Source organism: Lissotriton helveticus, chromosome 4_1 (assembly GCF_964261635.1).
Source record: "Lissotriton helveticus chromosome 4_1, aLisHel1.1, whole genome shotgun sequence".
Taxonomy (NCBI): domain Eukaryota; kingdom Metazoa; phylum Chordata; class Amphibia; order Caudata; family Salamandridae; genus Lissotriton; species Lissotriton helveticus.
In genome coordinates this window covers 465,194,834-465,222,534 of record NC_136063.1, presented here as the reverse complement: position 1 = coordinate 465,222,534, position 27,701 = coordinate 465,194,834, and the positions used below count along the sequence as shown (strand labels likewise).

At 45.6% G+C, this 27,701-nt stretch overlaps 1 protein-coding gene across 1 annotated transcript in view; it reads right to left on the bottom strand.

Moving 5' to 3' along the window:
• The window catches only part of PIP4P2 (phosphatidylinositol-4,5-bisphosphate 4-phosphatase 2), a 249,429-nt gene that overhangs the window by 184,441 nt on the left and 37,287 nt on the right, over window positions 1–27,701 (bottom strand). The window contains exon 2 of the mRNA XM_078687057.1: window positions 171–319. Coding sequence (XP_078543183.1) covers window positions 171–319 — 149 coding nt within the window. The remainder of the gene's footprint in view (window positions 1–170; window positions 320–27,701) is intronic.

The following is a 27,701-nucleotide window of genomic DNA, read 5'->3' as shown; positions in this document are numbered from 1 at the left end:
TCTTCCAACAACTTCTACTGAAGTGATGAGTTTTTCTACTTTTTGAACTTACAGTAGTGTCGGACACAGAGCTACAGGTAAGCTGATGTATGATGGAACAAACATCTTTCACACAAACTACAAACATGACACTTCTGATGTTTACCAGGGCAAAGAGGGGGCACACTCACCGTTGCTTCATTGCACATCGTGCACTTGACAACATGCTGATGTAGCTTCCCATCCAAGTTGATAAGAGCCTGGCACACGCGGCAGTTCACAACAGGGACACCGTTTGCATCTGGACTAATAATGGCTGTATAAGGAGGCGGCAATTCAGCTGCAAAGACAATAATATTTTACATTAAAAACAAAAATTCGAACTTTGCAGAATCGCATTATTTGTGAAAGAAAATACATAGATGTCTTAAAGGTTTGAAGCATAATTCAGAAAAACGTGTCCATACTGGAAGGTTAAATATCATTAAATATTAAAAACACGCGAATCACCTACATCAAAGTATTTGGTAGTTCGCGACATGATGCTTGTTGAAAACCACTTCTCAATTTCGTTTATGAGGAAGAAGAAAAGTTGGCCTCTTTGACAGTGATCTTTTCTTCCGAAACCCACTGCATGCTTTCAGGTGCCCCACGCAGTAATAAAACAATGGACCACGGTGCTCCTGTCATGGTGGGTCCCGCAGACAGGCCTGCTAGACTGGCAGCAACAGCTGCTCCAAGTATTCAAGTTTCGCGTGCCAACATGCAACCGCGAGAAGGCGCAAAAGGCAACCACAGAGGAGTCGCCTGGGCGGCAGCAGGGGATTGCAAACAGGTTAAAACAGGGCGACCTCATCTATTCCACTCAACGCTGTTGTCTGGCATGCCTGTGACGCCCACTGATGTGACCTGCCCAGATAGGTGGCCAGAGGAATGATAGCGGTGGTCGAGTCTGTTAACATACAGCATGCAAAATTCTATATTGAAATAATGGTCTGTCTAAACAGCATTCCGTTTAATGCTTATCATGTGCCTGGTGTTTTCAGTAGCACAGTCGATGCATTGTTTTGTCGCAACTTGCAAGATTTTTGGCGTTTCCATTTGAGGGGGGGAGATGGAACCCACGCACTTTCCAGGACATCTATGAAATCTTGGAGCCTAGCTCTCCTAGATCTTTATCTCAGTCAGCATCACTCCTAAAACAGAGAGGGCATACCGTAAGGATTTTCAATGTTTTCTGTCACAGTGCATGCCGGTTGTGTGAGAATAGTTTTTTTGCCTCAACAATTGAGATTTACTGAAGAAATGGAGGTGGAGGGCAGATGAGTGGCTTTTGTCAGACACCACATCTCGGCAGTGGCATTCTTCGCAAACTTTGGGAGGGAGACTCTAACCCCTCCCAATCTTTTCAGATTAGGAAGGCTCTTGGAGGGTGGAAAAGGCTTTAAGGGACACCCCCATACCAGAGAAATACCATTGACAGACAGATTAGAAGATACTGGGGGCCCTGCACATGGTGTGCATGTCAGGTTATAAGACTGCATTTTTCACCAGAGCATTCTTGCTTGTATGTTATTGGGCATTCAGAGTTTCAGGAATAGTGACTAGGTCCAAGCAGGACTTTCAAGGGTCCTCCTTGGACACATCTCCTGGTTTGGAGGGACCTGATCTTCTTAGTAACTCGTCTTACCACAGACCAGCTAGGCAGAGGGTGAGCAAATTATTCGTAGGAAGACGGATGCCATTTCGGGATGCCCAGCCACTGTAGTTGCCAATATCCTAGGTATCTGGCACAACTCTACATGCTACCACTATATTGAGGGGGATGGCAAGTTGCCCTGTAAATAGAAGTTGTAGTTGGTGGGCCTGTTGGGCGGTCCACCATGACTTATAAAACAGTTAGGATCATTTCTGCAGGATGTTGTGCAATGCGTAAATAGATATGGATAGATGATTTGATGCATGGTTACAAAACATTATGTTTGAGATGCTAATACGGCCTGAGAATGTTTTTCTATAGCAGAACAAGGAAGTGAGTTTTAGTTCATTATTGCAAGCCTAATCTCTTTCATGTCTTGGGAGGCCATACTTTGAACACTACTGTAGGACTTGGCCCTTTTTGGCTAAAGTCCCTAAACTTTTTGATTTCCCCCTAGACCTTTTTGTCTGACATGGTGTGGCCAACTTAGATGCTTTGGACACTTTTACACTTTGAGACTGTTTAGCAGTGTCAGTGTTCCCTGTATAAAGTGTAATGGTAATTGGGTCTCCATGATTGGTATGTTTGCCCTACAAAGTAAAGTCCACTATGTGTGTCAGGGCTGGTAATGCAACTGCTACTAGTGGGCCTGCAGCACTATTTGTGCCACCCACACAAGTAGCCTTAAAGAGGGAACTCAGGCCTGCCATTGCAGTGCCTGCGCGCAGTTTGTTAAACTGCCATGTTGTTCTGTCAAGTGCATTCACTTGCCAGACCTTACCCTTTCCTTTCTCTGGACATCAGACACCCTTATGGTAGGTCCAGGGTACCCCCTGGACAGGGTGCACTGCATGTGAAAGGTAGGACATGTACTAGGGTGTGTGTCATGTCCTGACAGTGAAATAATCTCCATTTCGTTTTTCACTGTTGAAAGGCCATCTTGCCCATAGGATAGAATGGGAAGGCTGTGTAGTATGTAATCCAGCCTATCTACCCAAAGGCTTAAGATGGAAAGGTGAAGTTTAGTATGCCTGAACTCACAATGTAATAAGACATCTTTTTATGTAGGTGGTTTTTTCATTGTGTGTTCAGAAGCCACTCTTTTAGAAGTGGCTGAGTTTTTGTGCTCCAACATTTCTGTGTCTCTCTGCCTGGCTGTGGATGGACTGGATTTGAAAGCAATAGGATCTGTGGAATGTCTTGACTCAGGGGAGGAGGTGAGACAGCAACAGGCTGACCTGCATCTGGAGTGTAGGGTGAGGAGAAGCCCCAAGAGGTGACGAGGCCTGGGTTGCTGCTATAAAACAATTGGCGCATCTCCTGCTGAGTGACTGAGAATTCAGACCCCACTAATCAAAGGAATAAAGTTGTCACTGGCAGGGAGGCATCCACAACTGGTTTGAACAGGGGTCAGTGCCCCCTGGAACACAAAAACGTAATTGAGGTGTATATCTATGCGAGCTGAAGCCCCTTAACTTTGGAGAATGGCTTGATCAAGTGTGAATAAGACTGGAGCTACTTCGTGGTCAAGAGTACCTTTGCCAAGGAAGAAACAACTGAATAGACTGAAGGATAGGACTGACCCTTGCTGTGTGTTCTAGGGCTGGCCTGCAGTTTGCGGTTTTAACCAAGGAAAGGCTAAAGGGACTTTGCGGTGTGCTGTTTCTCCCTGCTTGAAGGACTGTGCTGTGTGCTTTGTCCTGAAGTAACTTATCCCCAAGGGCCTGAGGTGAGCTGGCTCCCTGTTCGGAAACACAGGAACACAAATGTTTCCAGGAGAGTCTCAGCGGTGCTGTGTGGGCGTGCCTGTTGTGGTCTGAGACCCTCGTTAGAACTGCCCTGTGATCGTGGGTGCCTGGAGTCCAAGTGAGTCTCATCGACGCTGTGAGCGTGTGCATTGTGCACTGAGAGACCTTCAGGAGGATCGGCCTGTGATCAGGGGCACCTGGAATCCAAGCATGGATCAGCGACGCTGTGTACCTGTGCTTTGTGCAGCCTGAACCCTGTTCTGAGGATTGTCCAGTGATCATGTGCACCGGAATCCAAGTGAGTCTCATGGCTGCTGTGCGCGGGTGCGTTGTGCACCAGGAGACTTTTGCGAGGATTTGCCGTGTTATCGTGTGTACCGGAGTAAAGTGAGTCTCACCGACGCGGTCCGCGTGATCTTCGTGCAGCCCGAGACCTGTGTGTGGAGTACCCAGTGATCATGCACCCGGAGTAAAGGAAGACTCAGCAACACCTTGTGAGTGTGCTTTGTTACAGCCTGAGATCTTTGTAAGTGAAGCAGCCTGGACCAGCTGAGATGCCGACCTGAGCCACCGTCGCCATTTCACAAAGCTGCATTGGAGGCCCAGCCGCTGGACGAGGAGAGGAGTGTGTGCTCGCGCCCCTCAGGTAACGTGTGTTGACTACTGGGGTGGGGCGCGGGCTTGGAGGGAGACGCTTTCGGCCTCTCTCTCGTGTTGGCAGCGTGCGCCTGTACTTCGGCTCGTGTTGTGGCCCGTATTGCCATGGGAGTGGTGATACAGGGGCCGGACTAGGAAGCTGAACTTTGGGATTACATCGTACTGTGATTGGGGCAACTGTGAGGCAGAGGGAGAGTGTACTATGTAGTATTTCATTACTGCAGAACGGAGTACCTGACGAACGTATTACACATTGCTATTGCATCATTTCTGTATAACAAACTACCCGATTGTCGTATGACGCATTGCCTTGTTTCTATATAACGAACTACCTGATTAGCAAATTGCGCATTGCATTATTCCTGCATAACGAATTACCTGATTAGTGTATACGCATTGCCTTATTGCCTTATTTTTGCAGAACGACATATCTGGTGCTTGTATCGTGCATTGCATTATTTTACCTGACAAAGTGCCTGATTGTTGCGTTACGCATTGCATTCTTTCATTGCAGAGTGTCTGATTGCTAAGTTACGCATTACAGTATTTTTACATTGCAAAAGTGCCCGAAGATTCTAACATTCCGAACTGTATGACATGATATTAGGAGTACAGGAGAATGTTTAGACAATGCATTGACATCACCAGAACTTACAGGGGCTGGCTGACCTAACAACCGACCAGGAGAAATATTACACAACCTCATATGTCTGTTTTATATTGTGTGATCTTATCGTATATCTTTTTACATAAAGTTTATACTTGTTTTATAAAACTCTAGTGGAGTATATTTGTGGTGTCATCATTGGATTATTGTGAGCATGGTTGCGAATACTTTACACATTTGCCTTGAAGATAAGCCTGGCTGCGCATGTCAAGCTACCGAGGGGGTGAGCAGGCTATCTAAGAAGGTAACTTTCCTTTACCTGACATGGAATAGAGGTCCCTACTTGGCCTAAGGTACCTACCTCAGCCAACCAGGGATCCTGGGTCTAACAACTACTATTTGGTGGGGCAGCTATAGTGGCCTGCGAGATGGCTGGCAGGAAGGTAGACTGACAAAGTGGGCAGGATGCCGGCATAGATATTCATCACCTAGCTGAAGCTCAACCCACTCAAGACAGAATTCCTGTTGTTATTTGACAAGAACAACAAATAATATAAAGTACAAACCTGGTACAATGAGATGAAACTTGATGGCATTGAACCCCAATTTTCACCTAATGCCAATTCACTTGCATTCTCCCTGGGCACCAACCTTACTCTCAAGGAGCACACTGCCAAAAGAAAAAGCAAAGATGACCTGGTACCAGCCGTCTCTCCTAATGAAAGTCCAACTGTTTCTTCCACAAAGAGACTTCAGAACTGCTTTTCAAGTCCTCATACTTTTGCATCAGGATGGTATCAATGCCCTGCACCTTTGTCTCCTAGACTCCACACTAGCAGCCCTTTTACATGCATCCTACATGCCACAGCAGGTTTCATCCATGGCCTGAAGAAATATGGTAACATCACACCCATCTTGATGGAACTTCACTGGCGACCCTTGCTGACCTGCACATCTATAAAAACCTGCTGCATCATTTTCAAAGCTATCACGACCAGTACCCCTGATTATCTTGCAAGCAAACTCGCCATCTATGGTTTTTCTCAATACACCCACAATCAAGGACAACATCAGACTCTAGACTAAAAACTGTAAAAAAAGATATAAACCAGACAAGAGGTCTTTTGGATATATGCACCCAGGATCTGGAACAACATCGCTGTATCCATCAGGACCACCCCAAGGCTGCATATTTATCAGCACTACCCAAATGCTGCTCCAATTTAGGAAAGAGCTGAAGACTCACCTAACTCTACATCACAATGCATTAACCATCCACAACAGAACGTGTATTTGTAAAGCACACGTTCACCCAGAAGGGCCTCTTGGCGCAGAATAACAGATGCTTATTGTTACTCAACTCAGTGGTACTCATTTTCTCGACCTCAGAAGGGTGAAAGACTGAGTGGACCCGCCGGGATTTGAACCTGTGAGCATGAGGTCAAACACAGGCCCTTACAGTGGATGCATTATTCCACTAATCCACCAGAGCCAGCTTACCCTCCTATAACCCAAAGAAGTGAAGTTTGTCTATGACCATGGACAGCACTCCACTGCATTTTGGCTAGGTTTGCACTATAGAAATACCATATGCATATACAAAAATACAATTGACCAAGACTAAGGCTCTTTAGGTCTTCACACCTTTCCAAAAGCAGAGAGAAAAGATACTACATAGACTTAATGAGAGAATGTTCCAAAGCAAAGGAGCATTTTTTTAATACTCTGTAGTATTACATTTACTCCAATCATCTTGTATGTGTACATTTGTGTTTGCTGGAGGTGCATTAAGCAATGAGGCTACTTTTGTTCAGCCCTAGAACTGGCCATACTTACTGGAAGGCACTAAGCTGGGTCAGCAAATCCTGTAGTACCCAAATGTTTCAGGTAATTTAACCACGATCCTAATTGAGAAATCTCTTAGGTTACACAATTTGCACTCAACCACGGTGGCACCACAGTGTATTACAACAGAAATAATTTAGATTATAGTAACATAAAATAACATAAAAGCATGCATGTGTTAATCTTTCTGTGCCGGTACCTTCCAAATGTTTGATATTTCCAACTAATGTTTTGCATTTTAAAAAGAGCTGCATGCGTTTTATTTTACAGTTATTACCATCCTGCGTTTCCTCCCTTGCTGCAAGAGTGGTTGGTCCACACATTTCCAAGTACTTTTGGTTTATTGGTTACATGTTCCTAAATGACAGAGGAAAGGGCTACGTGACGGAAATATCTTTTGCACACTAAGAAGCCACTTTAATTAGTCTTCATATGGGCCTTCATTTCTTCTCAGTTTTCCTGGTTCCAGGTCACAACGCCAAGTTTGGAAGGGCTCCTTTGTACCCCAGTTGGACCATTCCAGGAAGAGGCCATCTTTTTCTGTCCTTGTTTCAAGGTCCTGATTTAAGAGCATTCCTGGTTGGACCAAGACAGGATAGCCTGCATAATCAATTCAATCATCTCACATACCAAAAGATTATTGATTCAAAGGCGGCTCTTTTGCTCTTTCAGAATTGTTAACAAAATCACAAAATTATTTTCAGAGCTTCTCGGAACTTGGCCACAGGGAGGAAGGTGCATCCTCTACCAGTGGAATCCTGATGATACCAATAAATATTGACATCCATATTGCATCATAAATGTCCACACAATGGAAGTTTTGCAGACCTCTTTCAAGCAGAGACCTACAGTTTGTGGGGAACTCAAAGATCGATGAATGTAGTTAAGCTATTATTCCAGAGACTGGAAAAGGAGAGGCCCATGTCAAGGTGTGATCTAGGTGGAATGACCCTTTCTTCGAACTGCTGTGCTCCTGTGCCTATTAGCCGTTACACAGGAATCCTCAGGGACATGGAGGGCTGGCAGACTTTTAGGTCATGAAAAAGAAATAGATGCGTAAAGAGATGCTCGTAATTCTACTAATGTCAAGTAAAGATGCACCATGTAATCCACAGCAAAGGTCAAATTTGTCAGATTCAGCTGCTACTTGCAAGTTCACACTCAGGAAACAATGCTAGAAAAAAGACAATTTAGGTAAAAGTGAGCAACAGAATTGTAGTAGGTCAAAAACTAAATGCAATAAAGCCCACCTGCAGGAGTCACTATCAAAAGCACAGCGACATTGGGAGCTCTTGCACTACAGTTCCCTTGGTGCAATCATGTGATAGAAACTACAATTGATGCCTGTCAATGGTAGATAATAAATAGGTCTGTCAGAATTTACATTTTTTTGCGGCAATAAAATGATTTTTGTTAAGTGTGATTGATTGTAGTCATCTTTGTAGCTTAAACTTGTAAAATACCGGATATAACAGTTCAAGTTCTCAACACATTGTACAGAGGAAAAACGTCTGCCTGAAACAAAAACTCTGCCAGAGGTCCACTAACAAGTTACTACCACTAAAACACTTGCACCCTATAAAGCAGCAATGCAATCCTTTTTTTGATAATCTTTGCAATTGACCGTATCGGTCGCTTACCTTTTAAATTCTCTTGTTCTCAGTTGTAGTATTTTACTGCCGCCAGCTCAATTTAACACTAATGCCAAAGATATTATTTTTACATTCTACTGTATAATAGTCGAACGTCTGTTTTAATATTTTCAATGCTAGATTTGTTTTTAAATCATAGGTCATTTGTTTCTTCATAAGAAAATCTTCTACTTGCTCCAAAGATAAAGGATAATACAAATATTCATACATTTAAACCTTTTTCTTCTAAAAGTAGAACTAACATTTTTATTTTGGTAACATATTAATTGTTACTGTGACCTATACATCAGTTCGTTGTGGTTTACAATATTTGCTTTCTCTACGATAAAGCCAAGTCGAATGAGTTCGGAGGTCGGTCAGAGAGCCCGTTAGGACCTTCCTACTGCTGGCTGCGAAGTCTGACTATCAGTTATATTGCTGAAAGTTTTCTTCACAATGTGATAACGTGGAACCAGACTTGATGGACAGCCACAGCCTATAAAACATGCAAACAATAATCATAACTTTATGAGAAGTTACAGGCTAATTTAAGCAGTACCACTGGCTAGATGACAAACAGCTTTGTACAATGAGAAGCACCACAGATTATTGAAGCATTACCCTAATATCAATGCAAGCAAAAAGGAATATTTAAGAAATACTCCCAAGCTGTTCGCTATTGTAATGTAATATAGATAGCGGACTGTGTTATCTGTTCTCTGTTGTCAAGAAAACTAAAAATTGGTTAATCTAAAAAAGCAAATACTCCGATGCATATTAGAAGTACAGCGCACCCTCAAATCCGATTTTTTTTCAACACTCAGAAATTTGAATATAACAGTGGTGGGCATGGTTTCAAATTAAATGACAACAAAACAGATTCTGCTGCTAGGGAGAACCCCCTCAATCTGGACATGAGCTTGGTGGCCAGCGACACTGGTAAATAATAACAACATGAACGGGCAGTTCCCATTACTTTATAGGACAATTAAGTTCCAATATATACAATTGCCCACAGAGAGAGCTGTTGATATTAAATCATTTTATTATCATGTACAAAAATATATCATCATTTCATTACTTAAGAAAATCTATAAGCATTCTAACTTGAAGTCGTGTCTGCCCAGACCAGCGACGGACAATAAAAACAATTTATCAGCAGTAGTCAATCATACCATCAAACATACACACATTCAAACAGCCACATACATCAGAATAAACTACAAACACATTCTCAGCCCACAAGCAGAAAGAAGCGCCGGCGCGCGTTTCGGAACAAGTGCCACCATAGGGAATTCCTTCATCAGGGCGCAATTTGTTCAATTATATATGGACGTCATAATCCTCTAGTTAGCTGAGGTGATGAAGTTGTAAATCAGTTTCAGAGTTTCTGGGCATACAACAGCTTGGGACAGCGTATCTAAGGAACAGCTTAGTCTGCGCCTGTTATACCAGTAACAGCCAATCACTCAAAAAGGAGGCAGCTTAGCAGAGCAGTGGACAAATGTTGAACCGGCTCTATATATCCAAATAGACAGGGTAGCAACCGGAAGGCAGAGATGCAGCCACGGGTTCAGAAAACGTCCCTCCCTCCCGGCTCCTTACTTATGACGCCCCCAGAGCGACCGCGCAGCGGGAGCGCCGATTGAGCGCCGAAGGTGCGCCAAAGGTAAGCCCGTCTGCGCCCGTCCGTGAGGAAAATGACTATAAATTAGGTATATATAAGCGGCGTTCATTTATGTTCACCACAGCCACTGTTGAAAGTAAAGTGAGAATCGTGAAACAGAGGCCACGCCATCTTGTCCCTTTTAGGCCCCATCATGCACGTAAGTGGCAGCCATTTTGTGTGTCGTGGCCTCTCTGCCCACTGCCAATAGCCTGCGCGTCTCTCCCCCTCACTCCCCGGCCTCGCAAGCATTACCCCGCGCCCGACAGCCCCCGGTCTCTCCTGCTTGGGCCATAAACACACCTCTAACGAAACCCTGTCTCCGAGCCACATCCCGTGCTGAACCCCCTCGCTCTTTCATCTCATTCAAAGAACAGACCCTTTTGATAACCTCTTCCTCCCTGCCCGATTGTCCGGCCTGATCCCAGGCCATCACCTAGCCCAACAGATGCAGTTTATTGCCCCCTACAGTAGGACCTCGCCTCACATCAAAGGAGCGGGGATTAATCAATGCTTTCGCACCCCGAAGATCCGACTGATCACGCACATCCCCGTTCCCAACGGAATGTCCAGCTGCGCGATAACTACCACATGCTGAGATCGGGGAGGGAACTCTACTGTAGATGTGTGTGGGAACGGGCCTGGACCGGGGATTCCGAGGATGTCTTTTCTGTCCTTAAAAGAAACATTACGGATGCAGTGTATGTAATAAAGCCATAAACCTGTGTATAAGAGGCCAGGCCTCAGAGATGCGGTTAGAGCACCTCGAGAAGATACCCTGTTGTCTGATTTGACGTGTTCTGCTCCGTCGGAATAAACTCCTGTTTCCTGCCTTCCGTCTCCAGCGCCTGCCTCTTTGTTTGGTAATCTCGAATGGTATGAGAGGCGGCTAACGCCGGGCAAATACTGAAGGGTTCTTGGTCGAATTCGGCCCTACCTTTTCACATCCGCGCCTGGCCCGCGCCCAGCGCCAGGACCCCTGGCCCTCCCCGCCGAGGCAAGACGACCCGACTGACCTACGACGCCGCCACCCTCAACGCACTCAATGCCGGCCGGACCCACGCCTGCTGCCGAGCCACCCCGAGACGCACCCACGGACCCTTCACCTGCAAGTTCAACTGCCTCCGAACCTGCCCCGCACCCGCCAAGACAAACACCAGCAGCAACCACCTCAAGTGTATCCTGATCAACACCCGCTCCGTCCACAGACACGCCGTGGAACTCTGGAACCTCCTCGACGCTACATCACCGGACGTCACCTTCCTCACGGAAACCTGGATGAACGCCTCCTCTGCACCCGACATCGCCATCCCGGACGGGTACAAGATCATCAGGAGGGACCGCATCAACCAGACCGGAGGTGGCATCGCCATCGTCCACAGGAACACCATCCGCATCACGACCGACGCCAACGACTCCTTCGCCGCAGCCGAACATCTCCACTTCCAGATTCACACCGACCCGAAGACGACCCTCAGAGGCACCCTCGTGTACAGACCCCCGGGACCACGCACACAATTCAGCGAAGACATCACAGACTTCATCAGCCCGCACGCCCTCCCCTCCACTGACTACATCCTCCTCGGGGACCTCAACTTCCACCTGGAGAACAACAAGGACCGCAACACCACCGCCCTGCTGGAAAACCTCGCCACCCTCGGACTCAAGCAACTGGTCAACACCCCCACCCACTACGCGGGCCACACGCTTGATCCCGTCTTCTCTTCCAGCAAATACATCACCTTCAGCCACGCCACTGGACCGACCACAGCTGCGTCCACTTCAGCTTCAAAAGATCCACGACTCACCACCACCCGCAACAGGTACCTCACAGGAATTGGAGCAAGATCACCGCAGACCAGCTCACCACCTCCCTCAGCCAGAGCCTACCCGCCAACACAACGGACCCCAACGAAGCAGACCGCAACTTCACACAGTGGCTGACCGCCTGCGCCGACGACCTCGCGCCACTAAAGAACCCTCCCAGCAGACCCAGAAGCAAGAAGGCATCCTGGTTCACCGACGACCTCAAGGACTCCAAGAAGACCTGCCGCACCCTCGAGAAAGCCTGGCTCCTCGAACGGACTACCGACAACATGACCGCCCTCAAACACGCTACCCGCAAGCACCACCAGCTCATGCACACCACCAAGAAGAAATCCCTGAAGGAACGACTGGACAACAACGCCCACGACAGCAAAGAGCTCTTCACTATCGTCAAGGAGTTCTCCAACCCCAGCACCGGCACCCAGCACCGGCACCAACGACATCACTCCGTCACAAGACCTCTGCGACTCCCTCGCCTCGTTCTGCCACCGCAAGATCGGCGACATCCACAACAGCTTCGGCGCCCCACCCACGCACCCAACAGTCGAACCAATGCCCCCCACCGCCACCCTTCACACCTGGACCACGGTGACCACCGAAGACAGAGCCCGCACGATGAACACCATCCACTCCGGATCACCGACCGACCCCTGCCCACACCACGTCTTCAACAAGGCCGACTCCACCATCGCACCCCAACTCCGGAACATCATCAACGCCTCCTTCAACACCGCCACCTTCCCGGAGAGCTGGAAGCACGCCGAGATCAGCGCCCTCCTGAAGAAACCTACAGCGGACCCCATCTCGCTCCTCCCTTTTCCTGCTAAAGTCATCGAGAAGATCGTCAACAGACAGCTGACCGCCTTCCTCGAGACGAACGGATCCCTCGCAGTCCGGCTTCAGAGCCAACCACAGCACCGAGACCGCCCTCATCGCAGCCACCGACGACATCCGGACCCGGCTCGACAAGGGGGAAACAGTGGCCCTCATCCTCCTGGACCTCTCCGCTGCGTTCGACACGGTCTGCCACCGCACCCTAGTCCAGCGCCTCAGCAACATCGGTATCCAAGAGAAGGCACTGGAGTGGATCATCTCGTTCCTCGCCGGAAGAACACAAAGAGTCCGCCTCCCCCCGTTTCGCTCCGAGGCCATCGAAGTCATCTGCGGCGTCCCGCAAGGATCTTCACTCAGCCCCACCCTCTTCAACATCTACATGAAACCTCTCGCAGCCATCGCACGCCAGCACAACCTCAACATCATCTCTTATGCCGACGACACCCAGCTGATCCTCTCCCTCACCAGAGACCCCGACACCGCCAGAACCTGCCTACACGAAGGGATGAAAGACGTCGCCGAGTGGATGAAGGACAGCCGCCTGAAACTGAACTCGGACAAGACGGAAGTCCTCATCCTGGGATCTTCGCCCTCCGCCTGGGACGACTCCTGGTGGCCCCCAGCCCTGGGCACCGCACCCAAGCCAACAGACCACGCACGCAACCTGGGCTTCATCCTGGACCCCTCCCTCTCGATGACCAGACAAGTCAACGCCGTCTCCTCATCGTGCTTCAACACACTGCGTATGCTTCGCAAGATCTTCCGCTGGATCCCGACCGAGACCAGGAAGACTGTCACCCAGGCACTCGTCACCAGCCGACTGGACTACGGAAACGCCCTCTACGCCGGAACCAGAGCCAAGCTACAGAAAAGACTCCAGCGCATCCAGAACGCCTTTGCCCGACTCATCCTGGATGTCCCCCGACGCAGCCACCTGAGGAACCTGCACTGGCTCCCCGTCGACAAGAGGATCACGTTCCGGCTCCTCACCCACGCACACAAGTCTCTCCACGACCTGGGCCCCAAGTACCTCAACGACCGCCTGACCTTCTACACGCCCACCCGCCAGCTACGGTCCACCAGCCTCGCCCTCGCAGCCGTACCACGCATCTGAAGAGCCACTGCCGGAGGAAGATCCTTCTCTTACCTGGCTGCCAAGACTTGGAACTCCATCCCCATCCACCTTCGGCTGACCCAGGACCATCTCGCCTTCAGGAAACAACTCAAGACCTGGCTGTTCGAGCAGTAGCATACCCCTCCCCCCCAAGCGCCTTGAGACCCTCCCGGGTGAGTAGTGCGCTATACAAATGGCATGATTGATTGATTGATTGATTGCATAGATATTAATGATAAAAGTACTCCGTGCAGATTTGCGTGTGTAAATAGGCGAACGAGGTAGACCGGATCAAGAAGCTTCAACTAAGCCAGGATGAATAAATGCAGGCGAGACGTATAAAAGGAAGTTTTTGTCAAAATATAGCGGAGCTTCTCATGGATATCTGTGATCGGGCCGCCCTCCTCACCAGAACGGAAGAACTGTCCTCGAATGTGTAAAAGGATGTTTTGTCAAAAAATAACGGGGCTTCTCATAGATAACTGTGATCAGGCCGCCCTCCTCTCCGGAATGCGACACTGGGAAAACCACCAGTCCCTAAACCAAAGGTCAAGAATTTGGAAGTGGTATTTGACTCAAAACTTTCTTTGAAAGACCAAATCAGAAAAACAGCGGGAAAGTGTTTTGGCAACCTCAAGACGAGGAGAAAAATTATTGACCTAATTCCCACCAAGTAGTGGAAAACCATAGTCCATACACTCATTACTTCTCAACTGGACAATGGGAATGTACTCTATCTGGGTGCTTCTAAAGGTAGTCTCAAAATGGTGCAGCGAGTCCAAAACACGGCACAAAGACGGATACTAAATTTCCCCAATAGAGCATCAGCGTCGGGCACTCTTGACCAGCTACATTGGCTTCTGGTGTTCAAAATAATCTGTTTTAAAATATTGCTCATATGTTGTCGAATATTAAATAAACACAGACCCAGTTACCTCCACTCTCTGATCCAAATCTATATACCAGGTCGGAACCTCAGATGCGAAACTTGCAACACTCCCCAAGATCAGGAAAGCGAGATTTGGTGCAAGATCTTTCACCTATATAGCGGCTAAAATGTGGAACTCACTTCCACTCGCCCTTAGTGCCTTCCCCTCTGAAACGGAGTTCAGTAAGAAATTGAAAACCTGGCTGTTCATTAACCCCCATCCAACTCTAATCATGTCCGCGTCTCCCACTGCAACAGGGCTCCACCTTCAGGGGATCATTGGTCCAGCACGGAGACACACCGAATTGGTGTAACCAAGCGCTTTACAAATGATATTATTGGTTTTTGGGCATCCAAGATGGCGGAGTGAGGACGCTGTAGAGTGGTAACCAAGCTGGAGGCTCCCTACTTTCCTTACTGACGGCTAGTTTGTGTGCGAAGGAAATGAGCGCTTGAGTAGAAGAAAAGAAAACAAGAAGAGAAACTTACTTGTGGGTTGCGAGCGGCTGTTTCCACCAAGGTTCTATTGAGTTGGCTCGGCGGATGCTGTGGTTGCTCCAAAACTCTCTGCGGATCGCTCGGCACGCGATCCCACGGCTGGTCGGCGGGTCGGTGCTCGGCTGGTCGGGGCTGCGGCCTCAGCAGTGTTTGGCTGCTGCGACTCCCCTCGCAGGTACTCTGGAGCTGGAGTTCCGAGGGATGGCGCTGAAAAACGTGCCAAGGATCACCCGTGCTAATAAGAATGCAGCGGGATTGGGGCGGCTTCTCCTCCCGCGCTTGCAGCGGCTTCAGCGGCTATTCTGACTGGGATCGCAATTGACTCTGCCGCTGGTATGCCGGTTGTTTCACCTGTAGGGGTCGACTCGCTGCCTGCGGGTAAGCTGGTGCTCCGACCTCCAATGCACCCAACCTCAGTTGTCAGCATGCTTCCTCAACCCGGCCTGCCCTGCGTTGTCAGTTTGCTGCCCCAGGCCACCCTCTCTTGTTAGCTTACTTCCCCATCCTCCCCTGCCCACTCTCCATTGTCAGCTTGCAGCCCCCATTCCCTCACAGCCACCCTTCATTGTCAGCTTGTGTCACCAACTGATTTCACTCACCCACCCTCTGTTGTCAGCTCACTTGCCCTACTCCCACCCACCCTTTCTGGTCAGCTTACTACCACACCACCTCCCACTCACCTCCATTGTCAATTTGCATCCCACGCCCCTCCGGTCCATTCTCTACTGGCAGCTTACTTCCCCAGTCCCTCCCATCTGCCACCTGTTGTCGGTTTGCCTCCCTGCCCCTACTGCCTTGACTTGGTGTCAAGTGTGCTTTTAGATTGGCTCTAGCTTTTCCTATCCCCCCACCCACATCCGCCTTTGCCACCCTCCATGTTGTCTCATCCCCAAACCATTCCCCATTTTCGTTTACATTTTTTAAGAGTGTAGTAGCGCTGGTCATGTCATATAGCTTTATAAAATATTATTTTTGGACATGTTGCACAGCAGCTGCACTGCTGTACAGCATGGCTAAAATAATTGCCAAAACCAATAGCTCTCATAGATGAGACTACTGCCTTTCCCAATTCTTATTTTATTTGCCTGTGCTTCCAGTTTATTAAGCAGTTACAAATGGAAAATCTTAGACCTAATATGTAGTTTTACGGCATGGTCCTCATTATTTACCAAGGCTACTATGTAAATGCCATATGATAGTTTTGCATGCATCAAAAACCTGGGTGAGGTCATCACTGTGGTAGGTACACCTAAATATGCTGGCACAGACCTACGATAGTCCTCTCTGTAAACGACGAAAAATAAAGTTGCTGAAAACCAGTTCTGACAGCTCCTTTTTAGCCAAATCAGTAACGTTCACCATGAATGAAATTCAACAAATTGAGGAAACCAACCCAGTGAATGTTTTTCTTAGTGAAAATTCTGAAATGCAGTTTGTTTTGACCCATTACATTTTTTGCCAGCCATCCAGACCCTTCATTCCTCTTTTTTCTGTACGGGGTCGGGTGGGGGGTGAGGGATTCCATCTCTATGTTCCCGTTTAAACTAACCAGCTCTGCCTTCTGCTTCCTCAGATTATTCCCTTATTCTATATAACTCGCTAGCCAGTGTCTTTCTATTGGGGAGGGGTTCTCTGTTACCACTCCCCCCATATTTTTACCTGTACACTTTAATTTTAAAAATAAATAAATTCCTCTCGCCCTTCCCTGTCATGGCAATGAGGCCCTTGACCCCTTTCTTCTCCTGCATATGTATGTACGGGCTCGACACCTATCACCTTTCCCTTAAACTTTTTTTATGCACTTAACTTGCGTTCTTTTGCCTCTTCATGTTCAGCGGCTGTGCTCTTCTGCCCCTCCCTTTCCCATAGTCTTTTGTTTAATCCACTTTTAAGGAAAGACAACCCTTTTCGCCCTTCTTTTTTTCCACCATTTGTAATGAAAATAAGGCTTCTGTATGTTTTTTGATGAGGTTTTGTCAGCCAGGTTTTGTCATGGTGGAATTTTCCATTATGAGAAATCATAAAATTGAGATAGTTCCACCTCCGACACATATATTTCTGACTATTACCTAATTCTTAGCCCTCCTTTTAACCCCCAAGTGCAACTATGATTTTCATAGTTTCCAGGGAAAATATTCAGTTAGCTTCAGCCCTGTAACCAGACCATTCACAGAGAAACATCGGCTCTTATACACTTAATTTTACTGTGACATTTCAGTTATATTCATTCAATTTAACAATATTTCACTTTATTCATGCGCCCTTTTCCGTTCACGTGTGAAGACTTTCCTTTAACTACTTTACATGCAAAAAGTTGGGGGGCTGAATGTCTCAAACTATCCAAACCATTCAAGGCACTGCAAAGGTTTGCGAGTTCACAAAATCTGCATTGCCAACTTTCCCTGGGATAACCACTAGATGAACAGCTGAAACGTATTCACACTAGGTCTAAATTCTATAGGCGCAAATAGCATTTTGGAGGGAAAGGTTCCACAAACTTTATCAATTAAGAACTGGGGTTTTTGTGTACAACGTGCAGGGGTAACGGGCATGCAACAAATAGTACTGCAAATCAGCCATAAATGGGAATTATTTACACAGGAAACCCAAGATGTAATCCCAGCATTCCTATTTCACTACATATTGTCATACTTCGCACATTTCTTCATCTGTCTGTTCTTCAGTTATTCCTCAACTAAGCCATCAATTTGGGGACGACAGGCAGCTGGTCTTATTTGCTTGACTCCTAACTGTTCACACACTTGTTTCATAAGCTTAGAGATGAAGAGTGAACACTGATCTGTCAATATCTCTCAATACCTACTGGAGAAAAGATTTCCATCATGGCCATAGCTATTTGAGCAGTATTGGGTTGTCTTAGAGGAACAGTCTCCAGATACCGGGTAGTGTAATCTACCATAACTAAAACAAATCGGTATCCACTTCCAAAGGGAACTAATGAACCTAAAACGTCTCCCCTACCCAGGAAAAGGGTTGGTCTATAAAAAGTAATAGTTGCAAAAGGAGCTCTGGGAGGATGATACCGACTGTTCTTTTGGCAAACGGGGAAGTCTCTGCAATATATTTGTACCCAACTATAAATACCTGGCTGCTAAAACCTCTCAGGGATAGCCTTGTCAGTTCTCTCAGGCCTGAAGTGACCCCCTAGCCGGTGACTATGGGCTAGGAGTGGAACCTTGTTCTTGAAGGGTTAGGGAATAAGCAAAGGTACAGGGTGTGTTTTCCCTCCCTTTCTGTATAGCAACCCCTCATGTTTAAAGAACTGGGGACCCATGGCCTGGAGATCCTCCTCGGCTTTGGCTTTAGCCCAAACTTCACGGAAAAAGATTCTTCTCTTTGCACGGTCTTAAAGCTTCTATCAGACTAACGGATCTTCTCTTCTGTATATGCAGACAAGACATTCTGCCCTCCATGTTGATCAGCCCTTCATTGGCTCTTGCTCTTCTTGTTGGAGGGATGCCATTCTCCATCCCCAATCCCCTGATGGTGTTCATCCTTTCACCAAGACCCAGATCCTTTCCCCATTCTCTAACTGTGTATCCTAATTTGGGCTAATCAGTTCCCACACTAAATGGCTCAGGTAACTTCGGGACTAATGCCACTTGAAGGAGTACTGTGCTCCCTCCCTGACGTTGAAGATCTATTTTACTACAGGATATGTTTCCAGATTCCCATGGACACACTGAATGGTTACTACTCCTGTTTGTTCAGGTCGTTCTCCCAGAATAAGGTGAAGACTCATTATGCTTTGCTTACAACATGTGTCTAATAGAGCTAGAACTGTTTGGCCGTTCACTTTCATCAAACAATGATGGGGTGTTTGGGTTCCAGGGTTCGAGTATAAAAGGTTTGCTTAGTCAAATTTCCATTGGTTCCACCTTCTGAGGCACTGCTGTGATATATGTCGATTCCCCCCACCCCAATTAAAACACTGCTGACCTGTTGAGCTAGTGAAACTGTTCTAAATAAAAAAAAATTAAAGAATTTTCTAAAGCCACCTATCCGCCATATCTTTTACCCTATAATATAGGGCTCTAGGACGTTCCTTAGGTCTGGTCTGTCCACAGTTTCTTTAAAATACTCCTTTTAATATCCAAATAGGGCATTGCACTTCTAGGATTGACTGCCTGATAGGCAGTTAGTGGGTCTCCGGTTAAAGATCCGAGATACTGTCCAACGATCTTCAGGCCAGCTTGCTGTTTGGGCTAACTGCTTGGAATTGTTGGAAAAATATCAAGTCGGTGTCCAATTCCTCCCCATATTTTGGGAGGACTACGAATGGCAGGGAAGCTTGACATCGTTGTTGACCCAACATGCCTGCTAGTTTTCCGATGGCAGTATCCTGTGACTGTTACACTGTATCAATATGTTCAGCTTGACTCTGAATAGCTTTCTGAAACTTTCCTGATCCTCAGCAGCAACATTCATACCTTTTTCTAGAGATTTTTCAAAGTGCTGCTGTACTTCTGCCAGTTTAGCCATGAAAATCTCAATTTCATGGATCCCACTTCTGACACAACTCAGCGGAGGGCTGAGCAGAAATATGGGTTTAAAGGCTTTTCAGGTTTGCATATGTTGGCTTTTATTCAACGACGTGACAAACAAGAAACACAAACCTAGACCCAAATATTTTTACAAGAGGGGCTTGTGTGGGTCATTTCCTGGGGATGTTAGAAGGTGTGATGCTCTGTTAATCCGCTCTCCCTCTCTTCTTCTTCTTTTAGGTCTCCACAAGGTGGTCACTGCCCATTACCCTCGAGGTAAGTTCAGAGAACAGTTGTTAAGAGTATATTGTGGGTGCACAATCAAATAGGTACTTTTCTCCCTTCTTTTTCTTTCATCAGGCAGGTTAGTCATTACCTTCACCCCTAATTGGGCGATAGAAGAACTGAAAAAGACGAACAACCAGCCAAAATAACTTCTGGAAAGAAAGGTCCTCAAAGTTAAGTATACAATCTCAGGGCAAGGCTTTCTTACTCCTTTTCACCAGTATTTTAGTATGAGTGCTTTCAGGGGGTCTTTTTAAATTTCCCTAGTTCAAGTCGGGTGGCTCTTTTCTTCAAAGGGCTACTTCTTACTAACATTAGGGGGGGGGGGCAAAATGTAAGGAGATTAAAATAAAATAAAAAAGAGGAGAAAATAAAATGAAATAAAAACCCATGGTTTATCACTTAGTTAAACTTTGGTTGTAAGCGCTTTTGCAAGCAGAGATGTGTGCAGGCTTGCACATTTATATGGCATGCATTTGTTAATACACTGAGCCCGGCTTCCTGAGACATTACAACAAGGTGTGGGGTTAGATCATTCCAAATGGGTCTGGTAAAAGGATACTTTCATTACGCTCTCAGAGTAGAGTATTTTTGATAGATGGGGTAACATTAGGAACAATTAACATGGTTCAATTGTTTATTTTTCACCATCACAATAATGCTTATAACAAAACTTGTTTCATCGGTCTAATAATCGCAGCCCACGCTACATTTATTTGTATTTATATTTGTATAGCCAGCGCATAACTCACCTGTAGGTCTCAAAGCGCTAGCAGATGCTCAGAGGAGAAACAAGCAGCCAGATGGTTTAAACAAGCCAAGTTTTTAAGTGTCTGCGGAATCTCGGATGGTTGGGTTCTGTCCTAATACATAGGGGTAATGCGCTCCAGGCTTTAGGAGCTATTTTGGAAAAGGACCTGTCGCCATTTCTGACTGTACGCACTTTGGGGATGGTTAGAAAAGACTTGCCAGTGGATCGAAGGGTTCTACCTGGACAGTACTTTGTGAGTTTCTTTTCTAGATATTTTGGTCCTTGTCCATTAATTGTTTTATGGACTATACAGCATAGCTTGAAATGTATGCGCTTTTTTATTGGCAACCAATGGAGTGTCCTGAGACTGGGCACAGAGGGGTTCGAGAAGGGAGATCAAGTAGCATTCTGACCGCAGTATTCTGCAGGACATGGAGTTTTGCCAAGAGACTTTCATTTATGGAGGCAAATAATGCATTGCCGTAGTCCAGACAGCTTATAATTAGGCCTTGGACTAGGGGCATGCGGGACGAAAGAGGGAACAATTTAAAGATCTTCTTGAGACTTCGCATCAATCCAAAGTTAGTATGCACTATCTTATTGACATGGTCAGTCATGGACAACTTGTCGTCAATTGTCACTCCCAGGTTCCTGACTGAGGTCTTGGGGGGGGCACATGGTCCCAATATTGGTGGCCACCAGTCGGCAGTCCAGTGTTTGTGAGCATTTCCGAAAAGCATTCTCTCTGTTTTGCCAGTGTTAAGCATCAGGAAGTTATCAGTCATCCAGTTCTTAATTGAGATCATGCACTTTTGGAATCTCAGTCAAGTGTCACTGGGGTCTAGGCCTAGGGTGATCAGTAGCTGTGTATCGTCTGCATAGGACACGGTATCAAAGCCATATGCCCTGATTACCCGTGCCAAAGGGGATACATACAAATTAAAAAGTGTTGGGCTCAATATTGATCCCTGGGGTACACCCTTGTCATTGTCCTGATTTTTTAAGTAAAAGGCCCAATTTGGACCTTAGAGCATCGTTCGGACAGAAAGCTTTTGATCCATAAGGCCGAACCTTCAACACCAATCTCTAACAAGCGCTCTAAAAGAGTGCAATGTGAGATGTGTCGAAGGAACTGATAGATCAAGCAGGATCAGTATAGCAGACTGTTTTGAGTCGAGGGTCAACCAAATGTTGTCAACCATCTTGAGTAGAGCCGTTTCCGTACTATGGTACGCTCTAAATCCCGACTGGGACGGATCAAGCAGCTGGTTTGCCTCTAGATGTTTACAGAGTTGCTTATTTAATAAAGATTACATGATCTTTCCAAACAATGGCAGCAAAGAAATTGGGCGATAATTAATAACCTGTTTGGGGTCAGCAGAAGATTTCTTTTAGGATCGGCCGTATAATGGCCTCCTTCCAATGAGAGGGAACAGATGAGTGGGTCAATGAGAGATTGAGAATTTTCGTCAAGGAGGGGACCAAAGCAGGAGCAATTTTTACTAGGATTTGGGAAGAAGCTGTATCTGCTGGAGAGCCTGACTTGATTTTATTCAATGAATGGGCTACTTCTGTCTGTCAGAAAGATTGAAAATCTTTGAGAGCTATGGCACAAGAGGACAGAAGATTCATAAAGATCGGTTTAAGAGGTATATTGGTAGAAGCTGTTTCAATTGATTGAGGGAAGAGTTTATGGATATCATTGATTTTATCCTGAAAATACGAGGAAAGGGAGTTAGCCCATACTTGGGACTCAATAGGTGGAGGCGGACAGGCAAGAGGGTTCATAAATTCTTTCACTATTGAGTATAGCTCTCTGTCCAAGTTTGCAGCCATATTTATCCTATTCCCTAGATAGACTTTTTTTGCTACAGCTATTTCATTCATATAATGTCTGTGGGCTAATTTGTATTGTTGTCTATCATTTGGGTTCTTTGTTTTTCGCCATTTGCGTTCGGCAGCCCTGGCCAGCAGCTTTATTTTTCCCAGGTTGGGGGTGAACCATGAAGATGGTTTGTTAGGACATCTGGATGCTTTTTTTGGGGCAATTATATCTAAAGTAGAGGTAATGGTGCGTTCAAAGTCAATTGCTGCCTTACTGGGATTAGTACAGTCAGTGATCAGGGGCGAGGAGAAATGAGTAGAGAAGGAGTCAAGGTTAATCTTGTTCATGACCTACTCCATTTTACGTATTTTTTAGCCTGGGATTGAGTTGCATTTATAGATATGTTAAAGCTGATAACATAATGATCGGACCATAGAACAGGGAATATTCGAACGATCTTAACTATGGGTGAGCTTGAGAACAGAAGATCTAATACATGGCCTGCCGTGTGTGTAGGGCCCGTGCCTAACATATTCAATCCTAACGAGTTAATAATGATGATATGATCACTGGTGAGAGGGTCCTGTGTTAGTTCCGCGTGATAATTGAAATCACCTAGTGAGAGAAAATTTGCGGAGGTCAGAGCATGAGGGGCTATTGTCTCAATAAGTTTGTTTACAAAGTTCATTTTAGTGCCGGGAGGCATGTGGAGAAGAGCAACTTTCCATTGTTCCTTATTGTTGATCGTTAGCGAAACAATGCACATTTCACCCCAGTTGGCTAAGATGGTGTCAATGACGTGTAATTTGATATTTGTCCTATAGACAATTGCTGTGCCTCCTCCCCTTTTTCCGACTCGAACCAGCCTAAATATCAAGTAATCCGGGGGCAGGCATACAGAAATGTCGGGTAAGGATGAGTCTTGAAGCCATATTTCAGTCACAAGAAATAGGTCAGGTTTCTCAGTATCTAGTAGTGACCATATTTCTAGTGCGTGTGTGGGGAGTGACCGTGCATTGCAGAATAAACAACTTAGGTGTTTAGGTACTTGTAATAGAGATCCATTTTTATTGTCATTGTCATTACTGGGCATGTTTATAAAAGGCCAGCGAGGTTGGGAATGTTCCTGATCTGAAGAGTTTCCTTGCTGCGAATAGGGTGCAATGTTTAAGAAGTGAAGCTCCTGGCTCATATGTTGAAGTATAGCCATATGCTGTCAGTTAGAAAACAAGTCAGTAGGAAAAAAAGGGACAAGGTATAAGAAAATATGAACAGGGTACCTGGCGTCTGGCGACGGTCAGGCGCAGACGGGCTTGCCTTCGGCGCGCCGCACCATGCGTCCGCTCGGCGCACTCGCTTTTCAGGAAGGAGTGTGCGGGACCGTAGCAGCGGAGTGTGGGACGCTAACCTTGCGTTTCCACAGGAAGTGAGTGAAGCCTCGCCGGTCAAAAGATGGGGATTTGTCCCCTCCGTTCAATCGGCACAAGCCGTGACGGACCAGGGGTACACCAGGACACTGGAGGTAAGAGCGATGTGAAGGATCAGAGTGTGCACAAAAGTGCATTGTGCGAAAACACAATAATGTCCCACAGGTTAGGAATTCACAACAATCACTAAAGGTTAAAAGATCTGCCTAAGAGTTTTAAAAACACGCAATTCTCTGCAGTTAAAAACTTAGCTAGTCAAATGTCTGGTAACTAGAATCTCTCGCTGTGCTGATGTTGTTTAAGCTGCGCACGTCCGCTCGCCGCACTCTCTTTCGTGGAGGGAGTGGGCGGGACCGTTGCAGGGGAGTGTGGGACGCTAACCTTGCGTTTCCATAGGAAGTGAGTGAAACCTCGCCGGTCCATGATGGTGATTTGTCCCCTCCGTTGAATCGGCACAAGCCGCGACGGACCAGGGGTACACCAGGACACTGGAGGTAAGAGCGATGTGGAGGATCAGAGTGCGAGTGTGCACAAAAGTGCAGTGTGCAAAATACAATAATTTCCCACAGGTTAGGAATTCACAACAATCACTAAAGGTTAAAAGTTCTGCCTAAGAGTTTTAAAAATAAGCAATTCTCTGCAATTAAAAATGTAGCTAGTCAAATGTCTGGTGCCTAGAATCTCTCGCTCTGCGGATGTCGTTTAAGCTTTATAAGGATTCAATCTTTTCAATAAACATTTGAAAATTTATTATCATTTCTCTTCTTTGTAAAACATTGGGCATGCAAAACTGACAAACGAGTGGTAGATCGGTTTTTCACAAATTAATTGGGAATCAGAGTGGTCATGTTCGAGGTTGCCAAGAGCATCTTTAACTCTGAAGGTTTAGGAGTTTAGATGCGGTACTATGAGCTAGCCGAACCAACATTTACTGATATGAGTAGATTCAGTCTGCATATTGTGACGTTTTGTTGACCTGATACAAAGTCCATCAAAATTTGTAGGGACCTTGTAACCTCGCACCATCACCATTCTTGTTTTTTAAATCTAGTTATTGTGCCTCTAGATTAGTATTCTTTTGTGTGCCTAACGCTCCTTAATATGGAGATGTTCAGTGGCGACAAGGGTTTATACTCTTTAGTTAAATTGGAAACACTTATTTACATCCGGAGGCTGATCAAGGTTTGTCTTTTTAACGGATAGTCTTCTATAGTCTTTTCTTTCATTGTATTCTAATCATTAAATATGATGCAAGCGGTGTTTATTCCTATTAATTGCAGATTAGCAATAATTAATCATTTGACTTGATAAGGGGTCGCCAATGGCCGTGGAGATATTACCTTTGAGAGTGAGGCTCATGAAGCATACAAATATTCTTTTTCTGCAGATGATGCAAATTCACTAATGTTTCACATATATGAGGAGGCCGTTCCAGCAGCACATAGACCTTATGAGTATTTAGAAATACCATTAACTTAACAGGAACATCACAATTGGTTCCAAGGCGCCCTTTTCACACACGCTTCAAAATGTAAGACTTGGCCCTCAGGAACGAAGGGGCTACCTGGCCATTCTCAGCAGGCTATACAGCTTTCCCACAAACAAATGCATTAAACCAGCAATAGACACTTGCTCTATTGAACCATTTGATTAGATTATATAGACTTCTGATGCAGTACATTATGCACACATTAACTACTGCTCCAGCAAGAGCTCCCAAAGCTGGATAGGCACAGCTAGATGTGTCTGCAAATAGTTCAGTTATTAATGCCATTATGGGTAAAATCCCAGGCAAAAGTAATGAAATTGCATTTTGGATAGCACAAAAAAACAAATCAACTTCATGTAGTTATCCCCCCATATGCAACTCTGAGATAAATGCAGAATTCTCATTATGTTTCAGTCACTTTGTATGGTTCCCCTAGTTGAGGAGTGTAATACATGGGGTACTGAGTTGCTTGCCTCTACCCCATTACACACGGTACACAAATTGCTATTTTGTCTGAAGTTCTTGCACAGATCCAAACTGAATATGGAGCAGCCCTGTGAACTAGATTTGGGGATGAAACTCATTGGCAACTTTGCCACAGTGTCTTCAATTATTTTAAGTGATATCAGGGGGGAGTCAGCTTCTTTTGCGGTATGTCAACGGCTTGCTTTAGTTACTGTTGTGGATCAGGAACGCGAGCTGCCTAAAATTATTTCTGAAACCTGTACATTTATCGGTAGAGATAGTTTGGGAACCAGGACGAATAGGCCTCCACTTACAAGCAAGTCAAATGCTGAAAATTCAAAAGCAAACACCTGAGTCTATGCAAAACGCTGGAATAAAAATAAAGAAAAGACTAGGACTAAAATACTGACTGGATCTTCGCAACCAGAGTCTTCCCAAAAATTATAATTTACGCAAGTGTGATTAAAGTATAGAGACTGATAGGTATCCGTATTCTGAGCCATGTACTTCCTGAAGAACACTCCTTTATATGGAGATGGAAGTGGGAGAGAGAGGGAGGGAGGAAGAGAGAGGGAGAGATAGAGGGAGCGAGAGGGGGAAAGAGGGAGAGAGTCAAGGTGATTGCAGACAGGAGGAGCATGTGAAACCAAACATGGACTCGCAGTGTCCTCTGCTGTCAGTATAAAAAAGGAGATAAACTTCCACAAACAAGGGCAATTTGAAAAAGGAAGCAAGTAGCAGGAATTACAGGTAAAAATGCAACAAAGTCTCAGAACTTTCTTCAGAACACAACATGGATGAGAACTCTTCGCAAGAGCACAGCAGAGGTCACAAAAGGTCACTACTTTCTGGTGGCAAGAACGACTTATAAATATATGCAAATTGAAATTTCAGATCAGCGGCCTATGCTTTGGAATGGACTCTTGCGTAAACCCTAGCTTTATATCGTAAACAGGAGGGTTGGGTTAAGAATTCACTTTATCATGTTCTATCTATAAAGTCCAACCCACCGGTGCAAGCACCACATCCTATTAAGCATGAAGCTAAACAGGGGATTCTGTTACATTTAGAATATTAAGGTGGGATTGAGCCTTGTCTCCCCTATGAATAATACTCCATTTCCAGTGCTTAAACCTGATCATTCTTATCATATTGTCTTAGACTATCAACATTTAAAGAGTCACACATGGACTTTGGTGTACAGAATTCCTACAGGGTGGGCTTGATAAATAACAATTTGCAAAAAATACAAAATCTACTTTGGACATTTCAAAAGTTTTTTTGTCACAATATAGCACCTGAAGTCCGAAATCTGACAGCTTCCTCAACAATGGGAGTACAACAACGATTCTGTCAACTACCTCAGGTCTATAGGAACAGTCCAGGTCTGTTTCCAGTCCGAATTATGTCAATTTTACAAAACAAATAGACTCAAGCATTGTTTACGTTGAAGATATTTACATCACGGACAAGGAGCACATTTAGCAAGGGTGTTCATAATATTCTGGGATCCGTTGAAAGTGGCTATAAATTTCATTTAAAAGAAATGAAAATTTGCCTCTCAATGTACTCTTTTTAGGATATGAACTACTCAACGAAGACAAGAGGCTGGCACCACATTTCTTGAAGAATGTACTCTCAACCACCGAATACCTCTAAAAAGCTTCAAATCGCTTTTAGGTTTTTCAAATGTTGGTAGAACGTATTTATTTATTGAGTTTTGTATAGTGCAAACTTGACCCAAGGCTATCCGAGCGCTTTACAGAGATATCTCAGCAGCAATTACAAGAGATATATGTGGAGTAGATAAAAATGCATAGTAACAGTATATAAACGTAGAATACAATATATGGTAGGATATGTGGACAAAATAGTTCAGAGGTAGTTAAGGTAAGGTGTTACATGGTTGGGGAAGAGTAGA